We start from the raw sequence: 21,188 nt of genomic DNA on the forward strand, positions 1-21,188 counted from the left end.
TGGCTAAGATCCAGCAGCATCCCAGCAGAATACCTATCATACCTTCTCTCTGGAGACAGAATCTTGCAGTTCAGTATGGCTGGGCTCAATGATACCAACTATGATGCTCCTTGGAAAAGGAAGCTTTTTAGCAGAGCCAACAAACATTTAAAGATTAATGCTCCTATGCTTTGTAGCCAATTGCTTCCACAATGGGTGATACAGCCATCTTTTTTAACAGAGATTCTCAAGTAGAGATAATTTAAATTTCTTAAATTTCTACTTAAATTTCAGACTGAAATAGGGCATTCATATTTGAAACAATTCCTGGGAATTCCTGATGCATGAACTCATTCGGTATTCAAAATAGCAACTTTTGGGAAACCTAGAAGAATGCTGCTAATATCAGCATTTACATAAATTATATTCTACATGCATTGCTTGGGTTGCTTCTCATGATACAGAGGCCATAGGGAGGCTGCTTGAAATGGAAGGCTGTTTCTTTTCTGGTCATATTCTGTTCACAGCCATATCCTCTCCCCGTTCGCTTCTCCGCCCCAAACCTTTGCTTTAGGAGTACAGTCACAGTTCTGGTTGCTGCATCTCAAAAAGGATATTGTAGAATTAGAAAGGGTGCAGAAAAGGGCAGCCAAAATGATCAATAATGTTTGCAGCACTGTAGTTTAGAAAAAAGGCAATTAATGGGGGGGGGCATGATAAGAGGTTTATAAAATTATGCATGGTGCATAGGAAGTGGATAGGGTTTTCTTCCATCTTTCACAATACTAGAACTTAGGCTCATACAATTAAACTGAGCGGCAGAAAATTCAGGGCAAACAAAAAGAAAGCTTTCTTCTCGCCGTGCATAGTTAAAGTATGGAGTTCATACCACACGATGTGGTGATGGCCATCCATTCAGATGGATTTAAAAGGGAAGGATAAGGCTATCACTGGGTACTAATCTGGTTGGCTATTGTGGAAAATAGGATGCTACACTAGGTAGGCCAGTGTTTCCCAACCTGGTGCCGTCCAGATGTTTTGGACTTCAACTCCCATCAACCCTAGCCAGCATGGGCAATGGTCAGGAATGCTGGGAGTTGTAGTCCAACACTTCTGGAGGACAGCAGGTTGGGAAGACTGAGACAGAACTTTGGGCCGATGCAGCAGGGCTCTTCTTATGTTCCATGCTGCAACCCTGGCAGCAACATGGAGGCAACCCACAACGTGTGTCTGTATGTGGAAGAATAAGCCGCGTGGCAAGAAAGAGTATAAGAACAGCTTCTGCCTGGAACAGCCAGCATAAGGAAGCAGTTACATGATGCAACACATCATGCGAAACATACTTTACTGTATGCACTGACCCCATAGGACAGGAAGATGCATCATTTTACTACTCACTGAGAGTGTCTGCACAATCACAGTGGGGGAAATAAGCCATGGTGGCTTATTTCCCTCGATGCGCATGCTGGTCACGTGCCGGGAGGATTAGCATAATTACTCTCAGCAGCATGGCTTCCCTACAACAGCCCATGGGTTCTGGGTGGCTTGTTAACCACCACAACAAGTCACCCTGGCCAGGTTCACATGATACTCTATGCTGCTGAAGGTAATTATGCTAATTCTCCTGGCATGCAACTGGCATGTTAACAAGCCACTGTGGTTTATTAACCACCCTTCAAATTGTGCAAACCAGGTCACTGACAAATCATTTTTTTTTACTGATCTCCAATTCCACAGTGCTTTCTGATAGCTCATTTCATTATGATAGAGATACATTTGTTTTTAAATGTTATCACTCTTCTTACACATTAATGTTCAAGGCACCTCATAATAAAAGACATACACAAAAAAGATGCATAAAAACAATGACGTTGAACAGCCATCTCTTATGGCAGCAATCTTCACTAGTTTTCAAGCAGGAGCCACTTTTTCAAGCAGGAGCCATTGAGGCCTCTTGGGGAACATTCCTGAGCCATAGGGGGTGTTGCTGCAATGGAGAGTCAGCAGACAAGCTCCTGACACCCCAGCCCAAAGCCTCCTCCGGTAGCCCAGATCACAGCAGCCAGCCCATCATTAAAACAGAGAGGGAAAAGCTACAGAGCCCCTGCTGGGAGTGAGCAGCTACTGCAAAGGGTGTGTGTGAAAGAATGAGACAGCTGGAGAGCCTCACTTCAGGTGATTGAGAGCAGCCATTGGCCCTCGGACCTTGCAGTGAAGAACGCTGTCTTGGGGTCCAAAATCAAAGAAAGCCATGTCTATTTTTGTTGCAACGTACTGTTTAATGAGATTCTGCATATCCAATTCTCTATGCTAGAAATGGCAACTGCAGGCCCCTGGGCCAAATCCAGCCCCCCTATGCCAGGGAACGACAACTGGCCCTCTAGAGATGTGGAGAAAATGGTATCTGTGGCAACAGAACTGTAGTGGATGAGAGATGAAGTTTTGGACCATCATCCTTCACTTGTTTTTCAAAATGGCACCCAGGGAAACTGGCCAGTGCTTTAAAGCCCATTTCTGAACACTCTCCATTCATTTCCACAAATCTTGCCTGAGGTTCATGTAAAAGTCTTGTTGAAATGAGGAGAGGTTTACTTTGAGTTAGGGATGACATTTCAGTCCCATGAAAGATAGTTTGGTTTGGCTACAGGAAGGGCCGTGCTAAATTGTCAAATCCACAGTCTGCCTATAAAAGATTCCAGGTTCAATCCCCAGGACATATGGGCAAGACAAGGGGGCGGGGGGATCTTGTCTGAAACCCTGGAGAGCCACTGCCAGTCAGTGTGTGGACAATACTGAGCTAGATATGCCAATGGTTTGACTTCCTATCTTCAGACATTATAAGTTAATCATGTTTCTATCAGGTGCTTTAACACTAGGACACGAACAGCACACTGTCTGTTTATTCCAGATGATACTGTAGGTGACTCTATACTGGCCTTGCAGTTGACATACCTCTAGATCTATCATGAGTTCAATGAATCTTTCACAATAGTGCACTTTATCCATAGAAAGGGGACCTAGAAGAAAACAGAGACAATTACAAACTAACCCTGGAACTGGTGAATAATGCTTCTACGTAGAATCTTGGACCTAACAGCTGATGCTTAATAGTTATTTTAAGACTCTGAGTCCTAGGCAGAGATTAATTCAGTTTGACGGATGCTCTTGACATTTCTATTTTGGTACCTCAACTATAACCAAGTGTGGCTAGATAAGGTTTACTGGTGGAAAAGGAAATATCTAAAGATTAGCAAAGCACAATTTTAACATTTTCTTAAGTCGAAGGCATATGTACTACTGGTAAGATCATTATAAAACCAGTGCAACATTACATTTGTGATCATATGTAGGCATAGTGATCATTACGATCACCATGTGTTGGCAAGGAAAGTTTGTGTGCCATAACTCTTCCTATTGAAATATTTTTGCTATATATTATGTTAATTTCACTGGTCTTCATATCTAAGTACCAAGTTTTGCTTTAGTATTAAACCATCTGTTATTACATCTTAACTTTGGCTGTTTAAGGAAGCTAAACTATGTTGAATATGTGAATTAGTAAAAAAAGGCTCAAAGATTATTCTTGACATGCAAAATTTAACATACTTGCATCTTTTTGATAGAACACTAGGATGGGGTGTGAGAGGGGTGTTTTGCCACAGCAGGAGAGCAAATTACCCAATGGTACTTAGGTATCCATGGAGTCCAAGTTACAACAACGTACGCTAAGGTGCAGAACTAGTCTTGGCTTGGGGGCCCAGACGACATGCCCCCCCACCACAGGCTTCTGTGAGTCATATGATTTCAAGTGGGTGCAGTCACGCACCTGAGGTCAATGAGCGTGGCCACGCCCACCTGACATCATTTGCTTCCTGGCCCAAACATGGGGTGGATCTTCCACCTGGCACTTGGGCCAAGGAACAGGCTTCACTGAGTGCGAGTTTTCCTGGTTAGGGAAACCACTGGTCAGGGAAAACCCCACATGCAGTGAAGCCAAGCCACTTCTCCTTAAACCATCCTTAACACGCTGGGGAAAGGAGGTGAGGCAGTCGAAGAAGACGTAGCTGAATCCCCTTCACTTCCCTGATGGCGGCGGGAACTCAGCCAGCTTTGTGCAACCCGCTTCCTACCCTCATCGTAGGAAGAAGGCAGGTTGTGTGAAACCCGCTGACACCCCCCTCCCTGCCACCTCTCCATCTGGGAAGCTAAGGGGACTCAGCCACCCCACCTCCTTCCCTCGCCCCTAGCCCAAGCACACCTCTGATGTAAGAAAACTATTCCCTCTCCAAATAACTGTAAAAAAAGAAAAGAAAATCAAAACATCAAAATAAAATGACTTGATAAGTAGAGAGAAAACAGAACAGAGAAGAGGTGGTGTGAGGGAATTTAATATCCGGCCAAGTGTGGCTATTCTAAATATAAATCAGTTGAGAGATATCCTAGAGGTTTTGTTTCAGCTGGGAGATATAAATCCTGGAAGATATTTAAAAAATAATGTCCCAATACTATTTAATGTGAAGTAGAGTATGTTTAATGTAGAGAGCTAATTTGCACTGGACTCTCACGAACTCTTCAGTTATGCATGAATAACACTTGCCATTACTTCAAACTTACAGCCACTTGATGCTGAGTTCAAATGGAGTTTTCTGAGAATTTACAAGTGACCAAATCATTTGAGGACCTAATACAAGTTAAAAACACAGGTTCCTTTAGCTATTTAACAACTGCCAAATTCTAATTTGAACTGAATCATTTTAGTAGCAAAATCTAATCTCTGCCTCAGGCTGACAAACCCCACACAGTGAGGAGAGCGGGGGAGGGGGGGGGATCTATAGAAGAGTAAAAAATGGCCTTTTATCAGAGGAATTGGACTAGAATTGCAGATGCAGTTCTCTCTTCCCATTCCACCACTGCCAGGATGACTCTGGAGAAGCGACTCTGCCATCTCAAAAGCTTTCGAGCCACAGTGTTAATTTCCCTACGAACCCCCTCCTGCCCCCCTACATCCAGCAGTTCCCTAGAGCAACCCGGCAACAATACTCCGAGGAACTTCCAGGAACTTATTAGGGTCCTGTTGCCTTTTGGTTTGTTGCCAGGCAAAAGGACTCTGGGGAGCTGAAACTACATTGCCAGAGCTCTGGGGGTTGTATCCAATGGTGTAGTTCTGCCAGCGGGAGGGAACCGCTGGCGGAACAAATTCCCCACTCCCCCCTGCCGCCCTCCCTCACACACACCTCAAATCTGTTCCAGAGGGTTGGGGACCCTCTGGAACAGATCTGGGGTGTGTGTAGGGGGCTGCAGCAGGGAGAAGAGGATGGGGGAGTTCCACCACATGAGGGGAAATCCTGTTGCATGAGCAGACCTTCACTTGCGCAAGGGTTGGATCAAACCTTGACTCTGTGGCAGCCTCCAAGGCCCTGTCACATGCTAGTTTGCTGCCAGGTGGGAGAACTCTGGGGTGGGGTACACTGCACTGAGAGCTCTCAGGCTGCAATACAACCTCTTGCCACCTTCCCCCCTTCCTCCACCTCCCCGCCACACTTTACTTCAGGAAGCAACTACAGGAAGGAAGAAGAAAGAGGGGCCTGGAAAAAAGCAAGCCCTTTGGTGTACTTCTTCTGAGTCCAATTCCCTCTTGTCTTCAGCAGTCTGGGATGCACCTCTCTACCACTGAACCAATCACTGCTGGGGAGGGGGGGAGGGACTGAACCGAGAAGAAGGTTTCATCCCACCATGACACCCACTAAATAAAAATAATCTTTGGTCCCTTCCTTTTCCTTCTCTCTGCAATGTCTTCAAATCAGCATGTTATGCTCTGCACAACGCCAAATTCCTGCAAAGTTAATAGTTTCAAAGACTATATTTACTTACATTTGGGGTGCTAAATTGGAGGTACAGGAGGGCAAGGTAGGGGGGGTCTCTTCCCGCCCCCGCCCCAGACACACACTTCATACTACTTACCTGAAACAGGTATCACTTTTAATACAGAGATGAATTTCTGGATCAGTTGTGAAAGAAACCTTCTTTCTTGATATGCCCTAAAAAAAATTGATAACAGTTTGAGCCAGTGATAGTCAGCATAGATAGCCATTTTAAATAAATTATCTTCCTATTATATCACTGCTTCTGCAACGGATGCAGTTTATATGCACAGAATGAGAGGGGAACTATTTGACATATTCCCTGGCATTTGTACCTTTAGCACCCTAAAATATTTTTTGTAAAAAGTCAGCAGATGGATACGGGGTAGGAAAGCAAATATATTTGCAAAGTAGTTGGAAAGAGGGAGGGAGGAAGACTGATTGGTGAGACAGACAGACAGACAGGCGCTGGCAGGGAAAGATATACAAAGTGGTTGGAAGGAAGGAAGGAAGGAAGGAAGGAAGGAAGGAAGGATTCTTGGAAAGAGAAATTGAGGCCCTCATGTCATGGACAGATACGGAGAGACACATTTCAATAACTGCAACTGACCCTTAAATCCCTGAAGAACATCTGTGGATAAATATAAGGTTATTAATATATTGAAACTCCTGTGATCCCAGTTGACTGTAATTGGATTTCCTATGTAATGTTTGTGTTTTATTAGAATATTTTTTATGTGCTCACTGATTACATTGAAAAATATGTGACTAAAACTCAGTAATTTTTAAAAAAAAACTTTAAAAAGAAAAAAGTCAGCAGACGGAACAAGATCTTGTTGTTAACAAACAAACAAAACGTTCAACTGCATATCAAAGGAATTCTTCCATTAATGGTCAAGTTCTGCAAGAACTTTCACACAATACCAGAAACAACTGAACTACAGACGGTTGGTATGAACTGCTGTCTTTAGCCTGTCATCATGAAGGGGGAGAGAAGCATTACACAGGAGACTTCCCATGGGCCTACACTGCTGCACGACACCAGCCCAAGGAGCACAGCAAAGCTACATGAGCTCACCACCCACCCTGGCTAGCCAAGGTGGCCAGTTAGATGTGGGGTGTTGTAGCCAGCCCAGCTCCTGCTTTCCCTAAGCAGCATGGAGCACAAAAGGGCCCCCAGCCAAGTACAAGAGCTATTATTCACAAAGAGCAATTGGATTACAATCCACCCTGCCCCCAAGATTTTCAATGCAATACATGGATAGTACGAGGCTTACTGTGTCCGTGTATTTTCATCCATTTTCTCATCATTCTTCTTAATCAAATTCCAAAATTTTCTAAGCTTTGGTGTCTTTTTCAATTCGTGTTCTAGACGAGCCTAAAATGGCAAGATGACATTTAATTTCCCAGAATATACTAAGCTCTAGCAGTTTCACTCACCTAACATGTCTGTTCCTATCGCCATTAATCTTCCCCCCACCCCACAAAAGAACAAGAACTTATGCTTGTCCATCGTGACTTTTAGTAAAGGCAGTAAGAGAACAAAACTTCTGCTTTGTCCAGAAACTGTAGAAAAGAAATGGGAACTTCATTTGACCTATGTAAAGATCATATTCCACACACATTCAAAGCTTAGTGTCCTAGTTAAGCTGGAGTATTTGGATGCAAGATTTTTTAGGATAGGGGTAGCAGACCTGGCACCCTCCAGGTATTTTGTACTACAACTCCCATCAGCCCCAGCCAACATGGCCAGTGGCCAGGGATTATGGGAGTTGTAGTCTGAAACCTCTGAAGGGCACCAGGTTGCCTACTCTTGCTTTAGGACATAGTAGGTACTAACGGCATGGACAGGAATTTCTGGCACTCCTGGAAAGAAGCCTGGCAATGGCACGGAATGAGACCTGCACTTCTGCCTGCCTCTTCTGTGTGTGCTGCCGCTGGCTGTCCAACTTTGTAGACAAGAGGCAAAGTCACAAGGGCCATGGGGGCAGCACATTATGTAACATACACGGGTGGCGCACCCTCATATACTGTGGACTTGATTTGCAGTACACTTGCCAAGACCTCCAGACAAATACTGGCCTACCAATTTAGGAAAGCCCGTACTTAAGAAATTTTCTTCGTATGCACCAATTATGTTTTGGTAGTCATGGATATGAATCTACATATTGAAAACCCTGCGTGACCCTACAGAGGTTTTTGCGTTCTTTATCTTGAAACACTTACAGGCTGGAGGCCCATCCACATGGGCAAGGAGATGAGTTGCTGGACTTGCCCTCTGATCAAATCCACTTCCTGTCACAAGAAGTTAAATAAGCAATTAGGATACTTATCTAGGCTTGGATCCAAAGGTGCTACGGCATGAACAGAAGGCACTACTGCTCACACAAAGTAGAAAGAAGGGGTGTTCCCGATTGCTGGCAATTCCCTTTCCCAATGCAGCCTCACCCCATGCTCTACTAGAAGATCCTCCAACCCTCAGGAACATCTTTGGGGAGTGAAAGGGGGGGGGGGGGCGGAATGGAGGAAAGCTCCATTCCATGAACTGAAATCTGCTCATGGAAGCAATAATCTATAGCAGGTCTACACAACTGGTGTCCCACCAAGCCCACTGGCCATGAATTGCAGCCTGCCAGCTCTTTTACAAGCTAGAAAAAGGGATAGGCAACCTGGCACCCTCTGGGTGTTTAAGACTACAACTCCCATAATCCCTGACCACTGACCATGGTAACTGGGGGCCATGGGAGTTGCAGTCCAAAACATCTGGAGGGCACCAGGTTGCCAACTCCTAGACTAGAAGCACAGGTAAAAAATCAATAGTTTATTGAGGTCTTGTTGGACCACCATAAATGGCTAATACACCATGTTTGGTTTAGTGGGTCATAAATTGTGTAGGTGTGATCTAAAGGGATTATCTTCCTGACCTATTCATATGGAGAGTCTCCTGTGCAAGGTGACTCTTCAGAAGCTATCTGTTTATATTTTATATTTATAATCCACCCAGCCAAGGATGGGTGTCAGCTTTATATGAACAAATGCTAACAGAAAATAAAACATACACACACATTTGGGGCAAAGTCCTATGCATGTTTAGATGGGAAAAAAAATCCAACAACTCCCAGGATTTCCCAGCCAGCCATGCAAGCTACAGAATGCTGGGAGTTGTAGGACTTTTCTTCTTCTAAACAAGCATAGGATTGTGCCCTTAAAGTATCCTATATAATGACATATATACTAACAGCTAATTCAGGTGCTGAAGTATGGTGGCTATGTAGCCCAAATGGGGATGCCAAGAAGCAAGAGGGAGCATGCTTCAGGGGGAATCCCAAAGTTTGCAGTAGTAGAAAAAATATTTAGAGGAAAATCTAAAGGGTAAAAATAAACCAGCCTGATGAGGACTGAGCATGCTCCATGGCCACAGAAAATTGAAAACCAGGGAATGAGGGGTGGGTGGAAGAAGAGGTGGAACGAAATGGAGTATCCAGAAAGCAGGTATGGCTGCCTGGAATGCTGCAACACTTTGTTGCAGATCCCACTTGTATTTACTACTAAATCCTGGGCCTGACCACTGAGCACTTGCGCAATGAAGGAGGGCTTGTAATACCTCCAAAAAATGCTCAAACCCCAGCTCTGATACATGTTAAAGGAAAGGTAATCTCTAGTTCAGAGGCAGCCACTGAGAATGCTTCTCTATGGATCTTGTGACCCTAACTTTTAGATGATACACTTAAGAGAGCTCCTTGAGCAGAAAGGGCTGCAATGACTGAGTGTGAATAGGCACAACAGCAAGGCTAAATTGGATTGCTGAGAGTAGATAGTACTACAGGCACTACTACACTGTGTGCCAAATTAGCCATAAATTGTAACCATGAGACATCTTAGAAAAGCAGCTTACCAAACTGTTGAAGCAGTGATCAAGGAATAGTAGGAGTATCGTCTGCTCTTGCAGAGAGAATGCACTGTCATTCTCAGCCAAGGATGCATCCAGCACATGCTTAAAAAAGAATGGGAAGTGCTCTGGCTTCTTTTTGAAAGTCTAAGCAGAAAATAAGATGGTCATTGATCTCAAGTGGAACATCTTTTTGGAAAAGTGAGGGGTGGGGAGAGATACAAGCCCTGTTCTAGCCTTTATATCTATGTACTGAGTGGACCGATAGATGGAGGGGGATTTGTGCCTGCTGGTCACATCCCTGATCTCCAGGCGGTCAGTGAAAGATGAGAATGTGCTCTACACAAATACAACTGTTTTATGTGCAGAGGGTCTGTACATGGAATCAGGAAACTGGTGCAGTCAGGGTTCCTGATTGCACATAAAGACTCCAGCGTGTACAGTTGTGCATGCATAGAACATGTTCTCAAATTTTGCTGAACACACAGAGGTCAGGGCCAGCAGACACACAGGTTAGCTCAGGGTAAAAAACACTCAGGATACATAAACAATAGATAGCTTGGCCCTGAGTAAAACTCAGGGCCCATTCCTAATTACAACTGTGGCTGCTGCTTCCTTCCCCCACCTCTTGAGGTGGTCCGCACTCCCTGCCCGTCCCATGTCTCCGCACAGAACAGAGCCATGGGGAGTGGAAACCATGGCACTTCCATAATGTAAAAATAGCCCAAAGTTGAAGCCACTCTCCAATTTCTTCTTACACAAATGAAAATGTCTCTTTAGACAGCATAAATACTCCACTATTAAATGCTAGACTTTGCCAAGCAGCAACAGAGAGGAATCGCCTCCAGTCACTGAAACAATTCCTTTTGCATTGCTCCTGCTTCCACCGTGAAACCTTTCAACTGTCCACTGCAATTCTCTAACAGGAGTAGGCTGCTGTTTAGAAGGCTATAGCAGACAACTTCAGACAAGGCACAAGGACAGCCAGCATTGTACATTTTGACATCTGACAACACTTTAAGTGGGCAATGTGAAAGTGGCAAATTGTGAATCAAAGTTACTGCTGGCTGTAATTGAAGTCTGTTACCTCCCATGCTGGAACATTCTCCCTGAACTTTTCATTCACCATACAACAGATTGACATCAGATAAGCCTTGCTGGACACCTCAGGAGAATAATTCATCCACAAGTAATTTTCAAGGTACTGGCTGTGAACATTGAAAAGACAAGAGAGTTACCACCCCTCTAATCTGACACTCATCAGAGGTAAGTACAATTATATATCATTTATAGAAGACCCATCTATATGATTTGCGAGTAGCTTCAAATGTTACCTCTAGCACAGGTCACTGCAGTAAAACTTTTCGGGGCCATTTAAATCAATCTGAACGGACAAAACACATGATTTAGCCCTCTGGAAGGCTCTTTTCATTAAAGGGTTCTTTACATGTACTTGGTACAAGCACTGTATTAGGCTGATTATTAATCCATGTTGATTGTGCAGTGGGGCCACAGGAATAAGCACACATCTTACTCATAAGACACATTTGAAAAGACACTTGCTTGAGTACTCCAAGAGAATGTCCACGGCCTCCTGAGACAAAGCGAACAATCTAACATAGAAAAGCTTTACAAAGGGCATTATTATGTGTATTATGTATTAAAATGTAACTCTCAGATTGATTATGTTGTATGTTTGTGATGACCAATTGTTTTTAGCAAATAAATCTGACTGGTGGTTGTGCACATTATGTTATGTTTCCTACAGAGCAGCCTTCCCCAATCTGGGGATGATGGGAGTTGTAGTACAACACATCTGGAGGACACCAGGTTGGGGAAAGCTGCTATAGAGTCAACTGTACAGCTTGCGCTCTGGGGTATAGCCGAGTGGATGAAGGAATTACAATAACCTGCAAAGCTGAGTTACTGTATTTCATTCTCACCATAACAATCATACAAATTATCTGTCAGAATGTTCAAAGCACTTCAAATTATTGCAGCAATCCTTACAACCACCTTGCAAGATGTGGCCAGTATTAGGGAAGTACAGCTTTGGTTAAATTTGTTCCATTCTATCCATGTTTCAGGAATTGTCAGGCGTCTTTCATTCCACTGTCTGCTCATTGACAGAATTGGATTCTTTTCAGGGATGTACGAGAATTTCAGTCCTGTTTGCACTCATGCAAATGCATGTACAAAATCACCCCCAAAAGTAAAAAAGTGTTCCGCAAGTCCACTGAACTCAGAAAAAGACAGTCCACTGCGGAATCTGCAGGTTGGAGCCATGGAACTCTGTACTAGTATGAATCTGTTACGGATTTCTCCAACATCCCAAGTGAGTATTATCAACTCCGCATTGGAGATGGAGGGTATGGAGATGAGGCTGGGTTATAGTGACTTGCCAAAGGCCACTTAAAGGGCTTCCCTTAGAAGGAAGCCTCCAAAATCTCGGGAGCTTCTGAATATCCATTGCCCTGTTGGGCTGCTGCCAGCAGGGCGGGAAGAGCAACGGAGATGACGTTCGCCTCTCCGTTGTACTTTTATGAAATGTTCCTCTAGACAGGCCTCTGAGCCAGTCTAGAGACAGCGTGCTGCTGGGGACCAGGCCAGGGCTGGAGAGGCTATAGGATTTCTTGTATCCCAGCCTTTCCTCTCCCCTTCCCGCCAACTGGAATGCTCCCTTTTCTCTCCTTCCAAAGCCGTGTTTGTGACCAAGGGAAACAGCCAGCAGTTAATTCCACGGTGGCTGCGTGGGGGCATTGAAGGGGGATTGGAACTTAAGAGTCCCCCTCCTGAGGTCACAAGAGTGTCTACGGTCTCGGAACAGGGACTCCAAACAATCCTATGTTCCCCGGGATGCTCTCCCAGGGCTCATAGGATTGCTCTCTTTGTGAGTTCAGGGCTAAGGCAAGTTTTGAACGAGAGATGCCTCACACCGAGCCACTACACCATGCCAGCTCTCCTTATACTTAGTTTTTAATTTTAAAATGGACTTCTTGCTCAAAAACACTTACCTAAATTCTAGAAGCATTATTTTTCTAATAGCAAATCTGAAATCAAAGACAGGGAAAAAATGGATTAACCTTTGATTGGCCTGCATTTCCACCCAAAACTCTTGTATTTTCACACATCTTCCCCTGCAGCACTGACATGTCATCTTGTATGTCACACTGGCATAGTTGTTGGTACACCTCCATCCTACAGGTGCAGAAGCAGCAGGTCCCAGGACTGAACTGTATATAACATATGCATCATGAGCTAAATCCAACATTATGCGAGCAGACTTCCACTCACGTAATGCAGGTTTCCTTTCTCCTTCTCCATCTGGAACTGGCCACCCCAATCTGTTCTGATGAATCCCCCAGCCATCTGGAGCGGAACTGAGATGTGCAGGGTGGGAAAATTTAATCCCTCACTGGTGTCCATACTGTGGCAGAAGGACACCAATGACTACAAGCCCATGTTTCCAGATTATCATATACTCAAGGATTCCAGAGTCTCTGCTTGTCTTCCCTGCAGCTCAGAATTTTCATTACACTTGATAAGCTTAAGTTCTTTGCCTTTCCTTTGAGTACAGAAGGCTCTTCAACCTGACTCACCCCATTAAATTATAGCCTGAAAGTGTGGGAAATCCATTGCTGAATGACTGCAACTCAGCTTCTTGCTGCTACTGCTTGGATGAATCCCAGTTATTGAAGTGTGAGGATGGTGACATGGTACTTTGAGAGGTGCTATCAGCCTCGTTTGAACCTCGCACTTATTGGCTAATAACGTTGGGTTGAAGGGGAGCAACCAGTTGGTTCCAGGAGGTTGTAAATGCCTTATTAAGAGAAGAGATAAACCCAGCTGTTTTGAAGGAGACAGCTGTGAGACCACACCTGAAAAAACCCTCCCTGGATCCAGATGATCACACCAACCATTGAGAAATCACAAATACTGCCTTTTCTAGGCAAGGTGATTGAATGAAAGGTGGTGGCAGCTAAGCCACAGGCATTCCTGGATGACAATGATTATTTAAGCCCATTTGAATTTGTCTTCAAGACCAGTGTTGGCACTGAAACCACTCTGGTGGATGACCTATGCCAGGAGAAAGGCAGGTGGAATGTGAACCTGTTGACTCTATTGGACATTTCAGTGGTTTGGATACCATCAGTCATGGCATCCTTCTGGATCTTTTGTCCAGGTTGGGAATTTTAAGAACTGTGGTCCAGAAGTTACAATCCTACCTAGTGGGCAAATTCCAGAATGTGCTGTTGTTGGACTTTTGTCTGTTCCATGGCACTTGTGCTATAGAGTCCTGTAGAGTTCTATAATGTTCCCCATACTATTTAAGATCTACATGAAACTGCTGCGTGAGTTGTTGTCAGTTTGCTGACAACTCCCATTTTCTGCTTTTCAATTTTCGCTTTTCATATAGTCTACATGGCATAGTGGATATGCTAGATAAGTGGCCAGAGTCAGTGGCAAGTGGATGAGGGCCTGAATTGATCTGTGCCCTGAATTTCTTCCTGTGAACCGCGAGACAGCTTCGGCTATTGGGTGGTATAGAAATGTTACAAATTAATTAATTAACAAAAAATGGCCATGCAAGCTAATTTACACTAGAGAAACATACACAGTCCACAATTCAGATATTTATTTTACAAAGCCTTCATTGTCTGCAAAGTCTAAAATGTATCAATGACAACAGCTCATATTAAGTAGTTTGACAATACATATCCAAAGGGTTAAGGTCACTACCATGCTTTAAATAGTTTAGAATATGCAGTTTAGTTTGGATGTTTCTTAAATACAACTATAATACAGGAAATGCAGTGTACATACTTTGATCTAACAATTTCTTTTCCATATACATCTTCAATAACCTACAAAAAAGAGAGAGGGATTTTTGTTTTTAAGATATGCACTAAAATTCATGCTTTGGTGAGATTCATTCCCTTGCTTTCCAGTAATATGCATTTGCAAAGAGGAATGCTAGTGAATGATTAACAACGGTAGCATGTTCGTAAAACAATAATAATGCCTCATATTAACTTGTTGTTTTTCTACAACTGAAATCAGGATAATTTAGAAGGCTTTGCTAGGAAGGAATAAGACTCTATAAACTGAAAATCAAAAGATTTTAATAAAGAGTGATTTAAAAAACTAAGCTGCTCTGGGAGCCTTTTTTGGCTGAAGAGCAGGCTAAAAATACAATAAATAAATAAAGGAATCTAGTGGTTTTACCCAGTATTCATACTCATAAGCAATAACAGTAAAAACTGAATTTAAAAATTGCAATCAGCATTGTTTAAAACTATACAAACAAGCCATGGAAAGCTGGCATCAAATCAATATTCTTATTGCTCTGTGACTCAAAGTCCTAAAGCAAAAATAATGAGAAAAGTAATCCCACTAATTCTTAGCACTTAATGCCAAATCAAGATAGAACTACCAAACAAATAAGCAATTACCTTTGACTCAAAAGGTAGCTTTTTCTTGACACGTGGTGCCCAGTACTTATTTGCCAACTGTAAGATAAAAGACCATTAAAATATATACACAGAAAGCCTATCCTGCTGTAACCATTTGGCCTCCACCGCGTAGGACAACATGAGAATATTTCTGCACTTACAATCCCCAGTGTATACAATACTGTGGGGATGCAATGCTGTAAATAAACAAAACAAATACATAATAGGAATAGGGGCATGCACCAACCACAAGATTCAGTCTGAACCCTGACTGGGTGCTTTGGAAAATAGCCCGTTTTGGTTCAAACTGATTCGTAGGCTGCCTATTTCAACTCAGATACTAACCTTGAGTCAGAAATCCAAATCTTCATGCTTCCCATTGACTATCATTGGAAAGTAATGAATGGTAATAACTTTTTTTTCCTGTTAGACAGAATCAGATGAAATCTGCAGGCACAGTGGTCCCCTATGAGGGGATTAGGTCTGCCAAATTTCAGACAACTAGAATGCAGGGGGGGGTTGTGTGCTATGCATCTTTAAACTTTGTTTTTTTTTAAAAAGGGAATGGACAATAACTTCTTAAATTTTTTGGCAGAATTAGATATTTGCAGGGATAGTTGCCCGTTTTGAGGGGATCAAGCCTGCCAAATTTCAGATGACTAGGTACCAGGAGCTTTGTGCAAGAGCAGCCTTTGCTGTTTGGGGGTTTCCCAAAAAAATGGATGCAGTTATCTCCCCATGGTTTTTTGATGGACAATTGTTATGAAAATGACAGAGATACAGATGTGGGCCTGATTAAGAAACCTGCGAAATTTCAGAAGGATAGGTGCAGTGCTTTTTGGTAGAAGGGAAGTGACATATGCCATGTTCATACAAACTGCAAAAAACAAACAAACACCAACCCACCACCACAACAGAATATGGGGTACGGGGAAGTGCAATTCGTATGAACATGGCATATGTCATAGATCCCTAGCCAAGGAACCAGCAAAATTTCAGAAGAATACATGCTGGGGCTAAGGAGTTATGATGAATGGAAAACAGTTTAAGCCTTTTTAGTTTGCTGCTCACTTGACATGAAAGTCTCAGAAAGTGCAATGGATGGACAGAGGTGGGCAATGGATGTGGAGCACAGAGTGGCAGAGGCAAAAGGACTTGAACACCCAGTATTTTCCAAGAGAGGACCCTATACTATACCTTCCCAGGTCCCACAGACTCCACCAAACCTCTTTTAATGTCCCTGCTTTAGGGACACGGAACTAGCAAAGAGCACTGAACACTGGTTCAGTCCTGTGATATAGTACTTCAACATCCCTCCCGCAAAACACTGGAGAGCCCTGGCAAAACCATTCACTGTGATTGGCAGCTAGAGCTACCAGTCATAACTACACCCCCTTCCTCCCCCCTGGTATTTTCCTTATATGGAGAGCTTGGGGAGAAACTTATCAAGTTTTGAAGACATGAGTTTGTCTCTGTGCCTTTCCGAATCCCAAATCTTCACAAGTATTCAGATTCAGTCCGCTCTGGAGGAGCCCCACTTCGATTCAATCAACTTAACCCATTTAGAGATATTTTTAAATATGGTAAGTGGTATATAAATGGATTAAATAATAAATAATTCAGACATCTCCCAAATCTGTCCAAATCAGCCCAATTTGCAACCATGATTCACAGCTTATAATCAAGATATTTAGAGTTAATACTTGCCCCTGAGTATTTACCAACATTATTTTAGGGCACAATCCTATGGCTGCTAGACAGTGGCTAGAAGGACATAGGATTGGTTGGTTTCCAGGAATCGACCTCAGAGCCCACGGTCAGAGGTCAGGTCCCAGGGAACTGCCTCCCCGCCCCCGCCGCCTCAAAGTGGGCTCCGCACTCAGCAGCATGGAGCAGGGCAAAAGAGGGCATTCCCAGGGGCAGGGAGTACAGAAGTGCCGGTATGACGCTTCCTATGCATCAGACGGCCTCCCCACCACGCACTCCAGCGTCCCAAAATTGACTGTCTAGCCACAAATGCAGGGTGGGTGGAGCACAGAGGAGACCATCCCTTCCGCACTCCTCCCACCGTGCTTTGGATAGGCAGCCACCTCTCCACATAGGATTGCTCCCTTAGTTGAGCAATTAAATGCCGAGAAGGAGAAAAAGTCACACATATACCTAACAGCCGGTACTCCCACAAATACACATACGTTTGATGCTGAAGACAGAAAGGCCTGGAATTCATTTGGGCATACGATGCTTGCCTTTGCAGAAAACATGATCAAACGTCCTGCCTTAGCATGGATACAATCAATAGTTATCAACCATGAGAGCTAAATGGAACCAGAGATGCAGCATCTTTCTGAATGCCAGTTACTGCTGTACAAACAACAGCTGAGGACCATCGGTTCTATGCTTTACTGCAGGCTTCCTGGCCTCTGCAGAAAACAAGATGACGGCCTAGAACATGGCATTTTGGTCTGATCGAGCCAGACTCTTTTTATAAGAACATAAGAGCCCTGCTGGATCAGACTGGCCCATTTAGTCCAGCTCCCTGTTTCTCACAGCAGCCATCAAGATGCCTATAGGAAGTCCATAAGCAGGATAGCAAGGCAACAACCCTCTCTTGCTGCTGTTTCCCAGCAACTGGGATTTAGAAGCAGGCAGATCCTGGAGGAAGCATATCACCATTTTGACTAGTAGCCGTTGACAGCCTTACCCTCCATGAATCTGTGTAAACTTCTTTTAAAGCTGTCTAAGTTGGTGGCCATCACAGTGGTGCAGCTAGGGCTGGACTTCAGGGCCAAAGACCAGGGGCTGCCAAAGGAGAGTGACTAATGACTGAGGTGGCGGGAAACAGGCCCAGCATCAACGCCTGGCTGGCCCGTGAGGTCTGACACTGCTCACTGCAGCATCTTTTCTTTTGTCTTTTTATAGTCAGGGGACAACCAGATAGGCATGTACATGATTACGAATGCTGTTATTTTTACTTTAAAAATATATTACCTTTTCCTACCACAAAAGGGTGCTTATTCCCAAGTGATTGTGTTTAGCCTCAAGATTACAGAAGCAAACCCCATTTTATTCCTGTAGTCATGCTGGCATTATTATTTCAATAAATTTAAAATGAGAAACTGCACAGGCTCAGAGTATGTTACTGCTATCATCACCATCATGGGGGCTGGCAAACAGTTAAAGCAACCTTCCCCAACCTGATGCCCTCTAGTGTGTTGGACTGCCACTCCTATCATTCCTAGTTGGGAATGATCAGCACTGCAGTCCAACATAGCTGGAGGGCACCAGGTTGGTGAAGGCAGAATTAAAGCATGTATTTATTTATAACATTTATATACCCTTCCACCTCTAAACAGATTCCAGGGCAGTGAATAATAAAAGATAAAAAGAATAGAACACCATATTAAAAGTTTCCTTTTTAAAAAAACAGAATACCAATAAAAGCCATGGCTTTCCTAATCACGGAAAGCTTCTTGAAATAAAAATGCTTTCAGGAGGCATGGGAAACAGCACAATGTTGGCTCCTGCCTGACCTTCAGAGGCAGGGAGTTCCACAGAAAGGAGGCCACCACCCTGAAGGCTCTTCTCCAGTTGGACTCCAGTCGGGCCATAAGTCCATGCAGGATGACTAGGAGCAAGCCCTCTGATGACCTCAGTGACCAGGCAGGCTGGTAAGGGAGAAGGAGCTCTCTCAGGTATCCTGGTCCCAAGCTGTTTAGGGCTTTGTACGCTAGTACCAATCCCTTAAACCTGGCCTGGTAGTGAACAGGGAGACAGTGCAGCTCCCTCAGCAAAGGAGTTGCATGCTGGAAAGGGGCAGCTCCTGACAACAGCCGAGCTGTGGCATTCTGCACCCACTCCTGCCTCCGGACCAGCCTCAAGGGCAGCCCCACATGGAGCGCACCGCAGTAACCCAGTCTTGAGGTTACTAGCACCTGCTCCACTGTGGCCAACCATGGGCACGGTGGGCGCTTCACAACTGAAGTAATACACATGGCTGTCCTGGGGGGGGGGGGGGTGAGTGTAGGAGCCTTAAAGCTGCAATCCTGTACTAATTTACCTGGGCGTAAGTCCCAATGAACTCAACAGGCCTTACTTCTGAGTAGACATGTCTAGGGCTGCGCCGTGCATCCAGGATCTGACACTGCCCGCCATCACCACTACATCTTGCAGGAACGGGCTCCCACAGCCGAAGGAAACGCTGCGGGACGAGGCGCTGCCTCTTCGCCCGCCCTGCCCCTCCCTGCGCCCATTACGGGCTCGCCAAGCAGGACGGGCCCCGGAGAAGCGGCCAGAAGCGACACCCCCAAGGCGCCCTTTCGGGGCCTCCGCAGGGGCCGCCGGGCCTCACCTGCGTCACGAACTCCGCGTTGATCTGCGACACGGTGGGCGCCACGACCTTCTTGGGCGGAGGCTGCGGCTCCTGCGGCGCTGCCATGCCGCTCCCGCGCGAGGGCCCTTGCTCCGCTCGGCCGGCCGCTCCCACGAGGGCTCCGCCAAGCCCTCCCACGGCTGCGCTTGGTCTCCCCTCCCCTCCCCTCCCCTCCCCGAGTGGGTTGGCCCGCCCAGTCCGAAGCCGCCTCCGCCGCCGCGCGCAATACTTCGGCCCCTTACAGGCCCGCTCCCACGGAGCTCCCGCCCTCCGAGGAACTGGAGCGCATAGAGATAGCACTGCTAGCACGACACTTTCTCCCTGGTCCAGCGAGCCTGTTCTTTGGGTTCTCCCATTTTACACGTGGAGGGGGGTAAGAGCACAACGTGCCTGCAAACCAAGGAAGGGGAATTTAACGAGGTTTGCCTTTGCTGCAAATTGAGGCGGGTGGGAGGCTTGGTTTTACTGTTTGTTTTCAAGAGCGGCCGCGTCAGTAAGAGCAAGACTGCGCTCCTAAATGCTTTACTTAGAGGTGAACGCCGTTTCATCCCGCGAGATTTACTTCTGAGCATCCATCCTAGGGCGGGCCGGGTAGCAGCAACCCTGTGCGCCTTTGCCGGGGAGCAAACCCCTTTTAACGTAGCGGGATCAATAGTGCTACCTTGGCTAAGTCGGCTCAGATAGAAATCCCATTTTGTTTAATGGGACCTACTCCCAAGTAAGTGGGCGCAGGATTGCAGTCGTAGTTCTGGGTGAACATGCATACTTTTCTTTTGAACCAGGTTTAGCACGCAATCCTATGCATGTTGAGACAGAACAAAAGCCCTACAATTCCCAGGATACCCCAGGCAGCATGCTGGGAATTGTAGGGCTTTTTTCTGTCTAAACATGCATAAGATTGCACCCTTATTGTGGCAGATTTAATGGACTAGCCTTCCCCAACCTATTGGGCGTAGCAACATCTAAACGTGCATGGGATTGTTCCCTTGGACTACACTGCAGGATGGCCAGAAACCATCCCCTCTCCGCCCTCTCCGCCTTGAGATATGATCACTGCATGGTTGTTGCGAACCTTTCTTGAGCTGTAACCCTGTATCTCCTTCATGGGACATGCATAGGGTTGCAGTTAGCCGCAACACCCACACACCCTGCACGCATACATCTATGGGCTATATTTACATTTGCAGCACGGTTTTTAGAAAGAACTGCTGCTGCCAAACCACAGCTACAAGAAGGGTGCGATCTTGCGTATGTTTAGCCAGAGAGAAAAAAGGTCCTACGTATTGGCTGGGGAATGCTGGGAGTTGTAGGCCTTTTTTCTGTCTGAACATGCATCGGATTGCACCCTAAAGCTCTGTCTTTTAAGAGCAGCTGCCACCTCTCTAACGAGACGGGGGAAAGGAACCCGGAAGCCTCGTCTCCAAGCGAAGGAATTGATCGCCTCTGCAACTTTTAACGTCTATGCATAGAGCCGAGCAGGGAGGGAAGAAAGCAAACGTTCATTAGTATCCGGTTCGTGAGGATCTTCGTCCTTACCTCATCCAAGGGGAAATGGTCTTAATGGTTCACTAGTAAGAATTCCGGTAAAGGAGCGGCAGCTGGTAGAATCCTTCATGTACGGAGCAAAAACAGAATAA

General features: G+C 45.1%; 1 protein-coding gene across 6 annotated transcripts in view; it reads right to left on the reverse strand.

The window, feature by feature from the left end:
- Positions 1–19,715, reverse strand: part of AQR (aquarius intron-binding spliceosomal factor) — an 82,297-nt gene extending 62,582 nt beyond the window's left edge. For 2 of the 6 annotated variants that reach the window (XM_084844375.1, XM_084844366.1), the window contains exons 1-10: positions 19,531–19,715; positions 15,183–15,239; positions 14,554–14,594; positions 12,744–12,779; positions 10,817–10,937; positions 9,736–9,876; positions 8,067–8,135; positions 7,118–7,218; positions 5,941–6,017; positions 2,932–2,996 (exon numbers count right to left, since the gene is read on the reverse strand). In XM_084844375.1, the coding sequence (XP_084700501.1) occupies positions 2,932–2,996; positions 5,941–6,017; positions 7,118–7,218; positions 8,067–8,135; positions 9,736–9,876; positions 10,817–10,937; positions 12,744–12,779; positions 14,554–14,594; positions 15,183–15,239; positions 19,531–19,617 (795 nt within the window). In that variant the 5' untranslated portion in view covers positions 19,618–19,715. Of the gene's footprint in view, positions 1–2,931; positions 2,997–5,940; positions 6,018–7,117; positions 7,219–8,066; positions 8,136–9,735; positions 9,877–10,816; positions 10,938–12,743; positions 12,780–14,553; positions 14,595–15,182; positions 15,240–17,883; positions 17,982–19,239 lie in introns of those variants that run through there. The other 4 variants (XM_084844412.1, XM_084844385.1, XM_084844402.1 and 1 more) reach the window with 3 other exon arrangements.
- Positions 19,716–21,188: the final 1,473 nt, after the last annotated feature.

Source organism: Heloderma suspectum, chromosome 1 (assembly GCF_057233095.1).
Source record: "Heloderma suspectum isolate Gila_16-S chromosome 1, 16-S_ref, whole genome shotgun sequence".
NCBI classification, from domain to species: Eukaryota; Metazoa; Chordata; class Lepidosauria; order Squamata; family Helodermatidae; genus Heloderma; species Heloderma suspectum.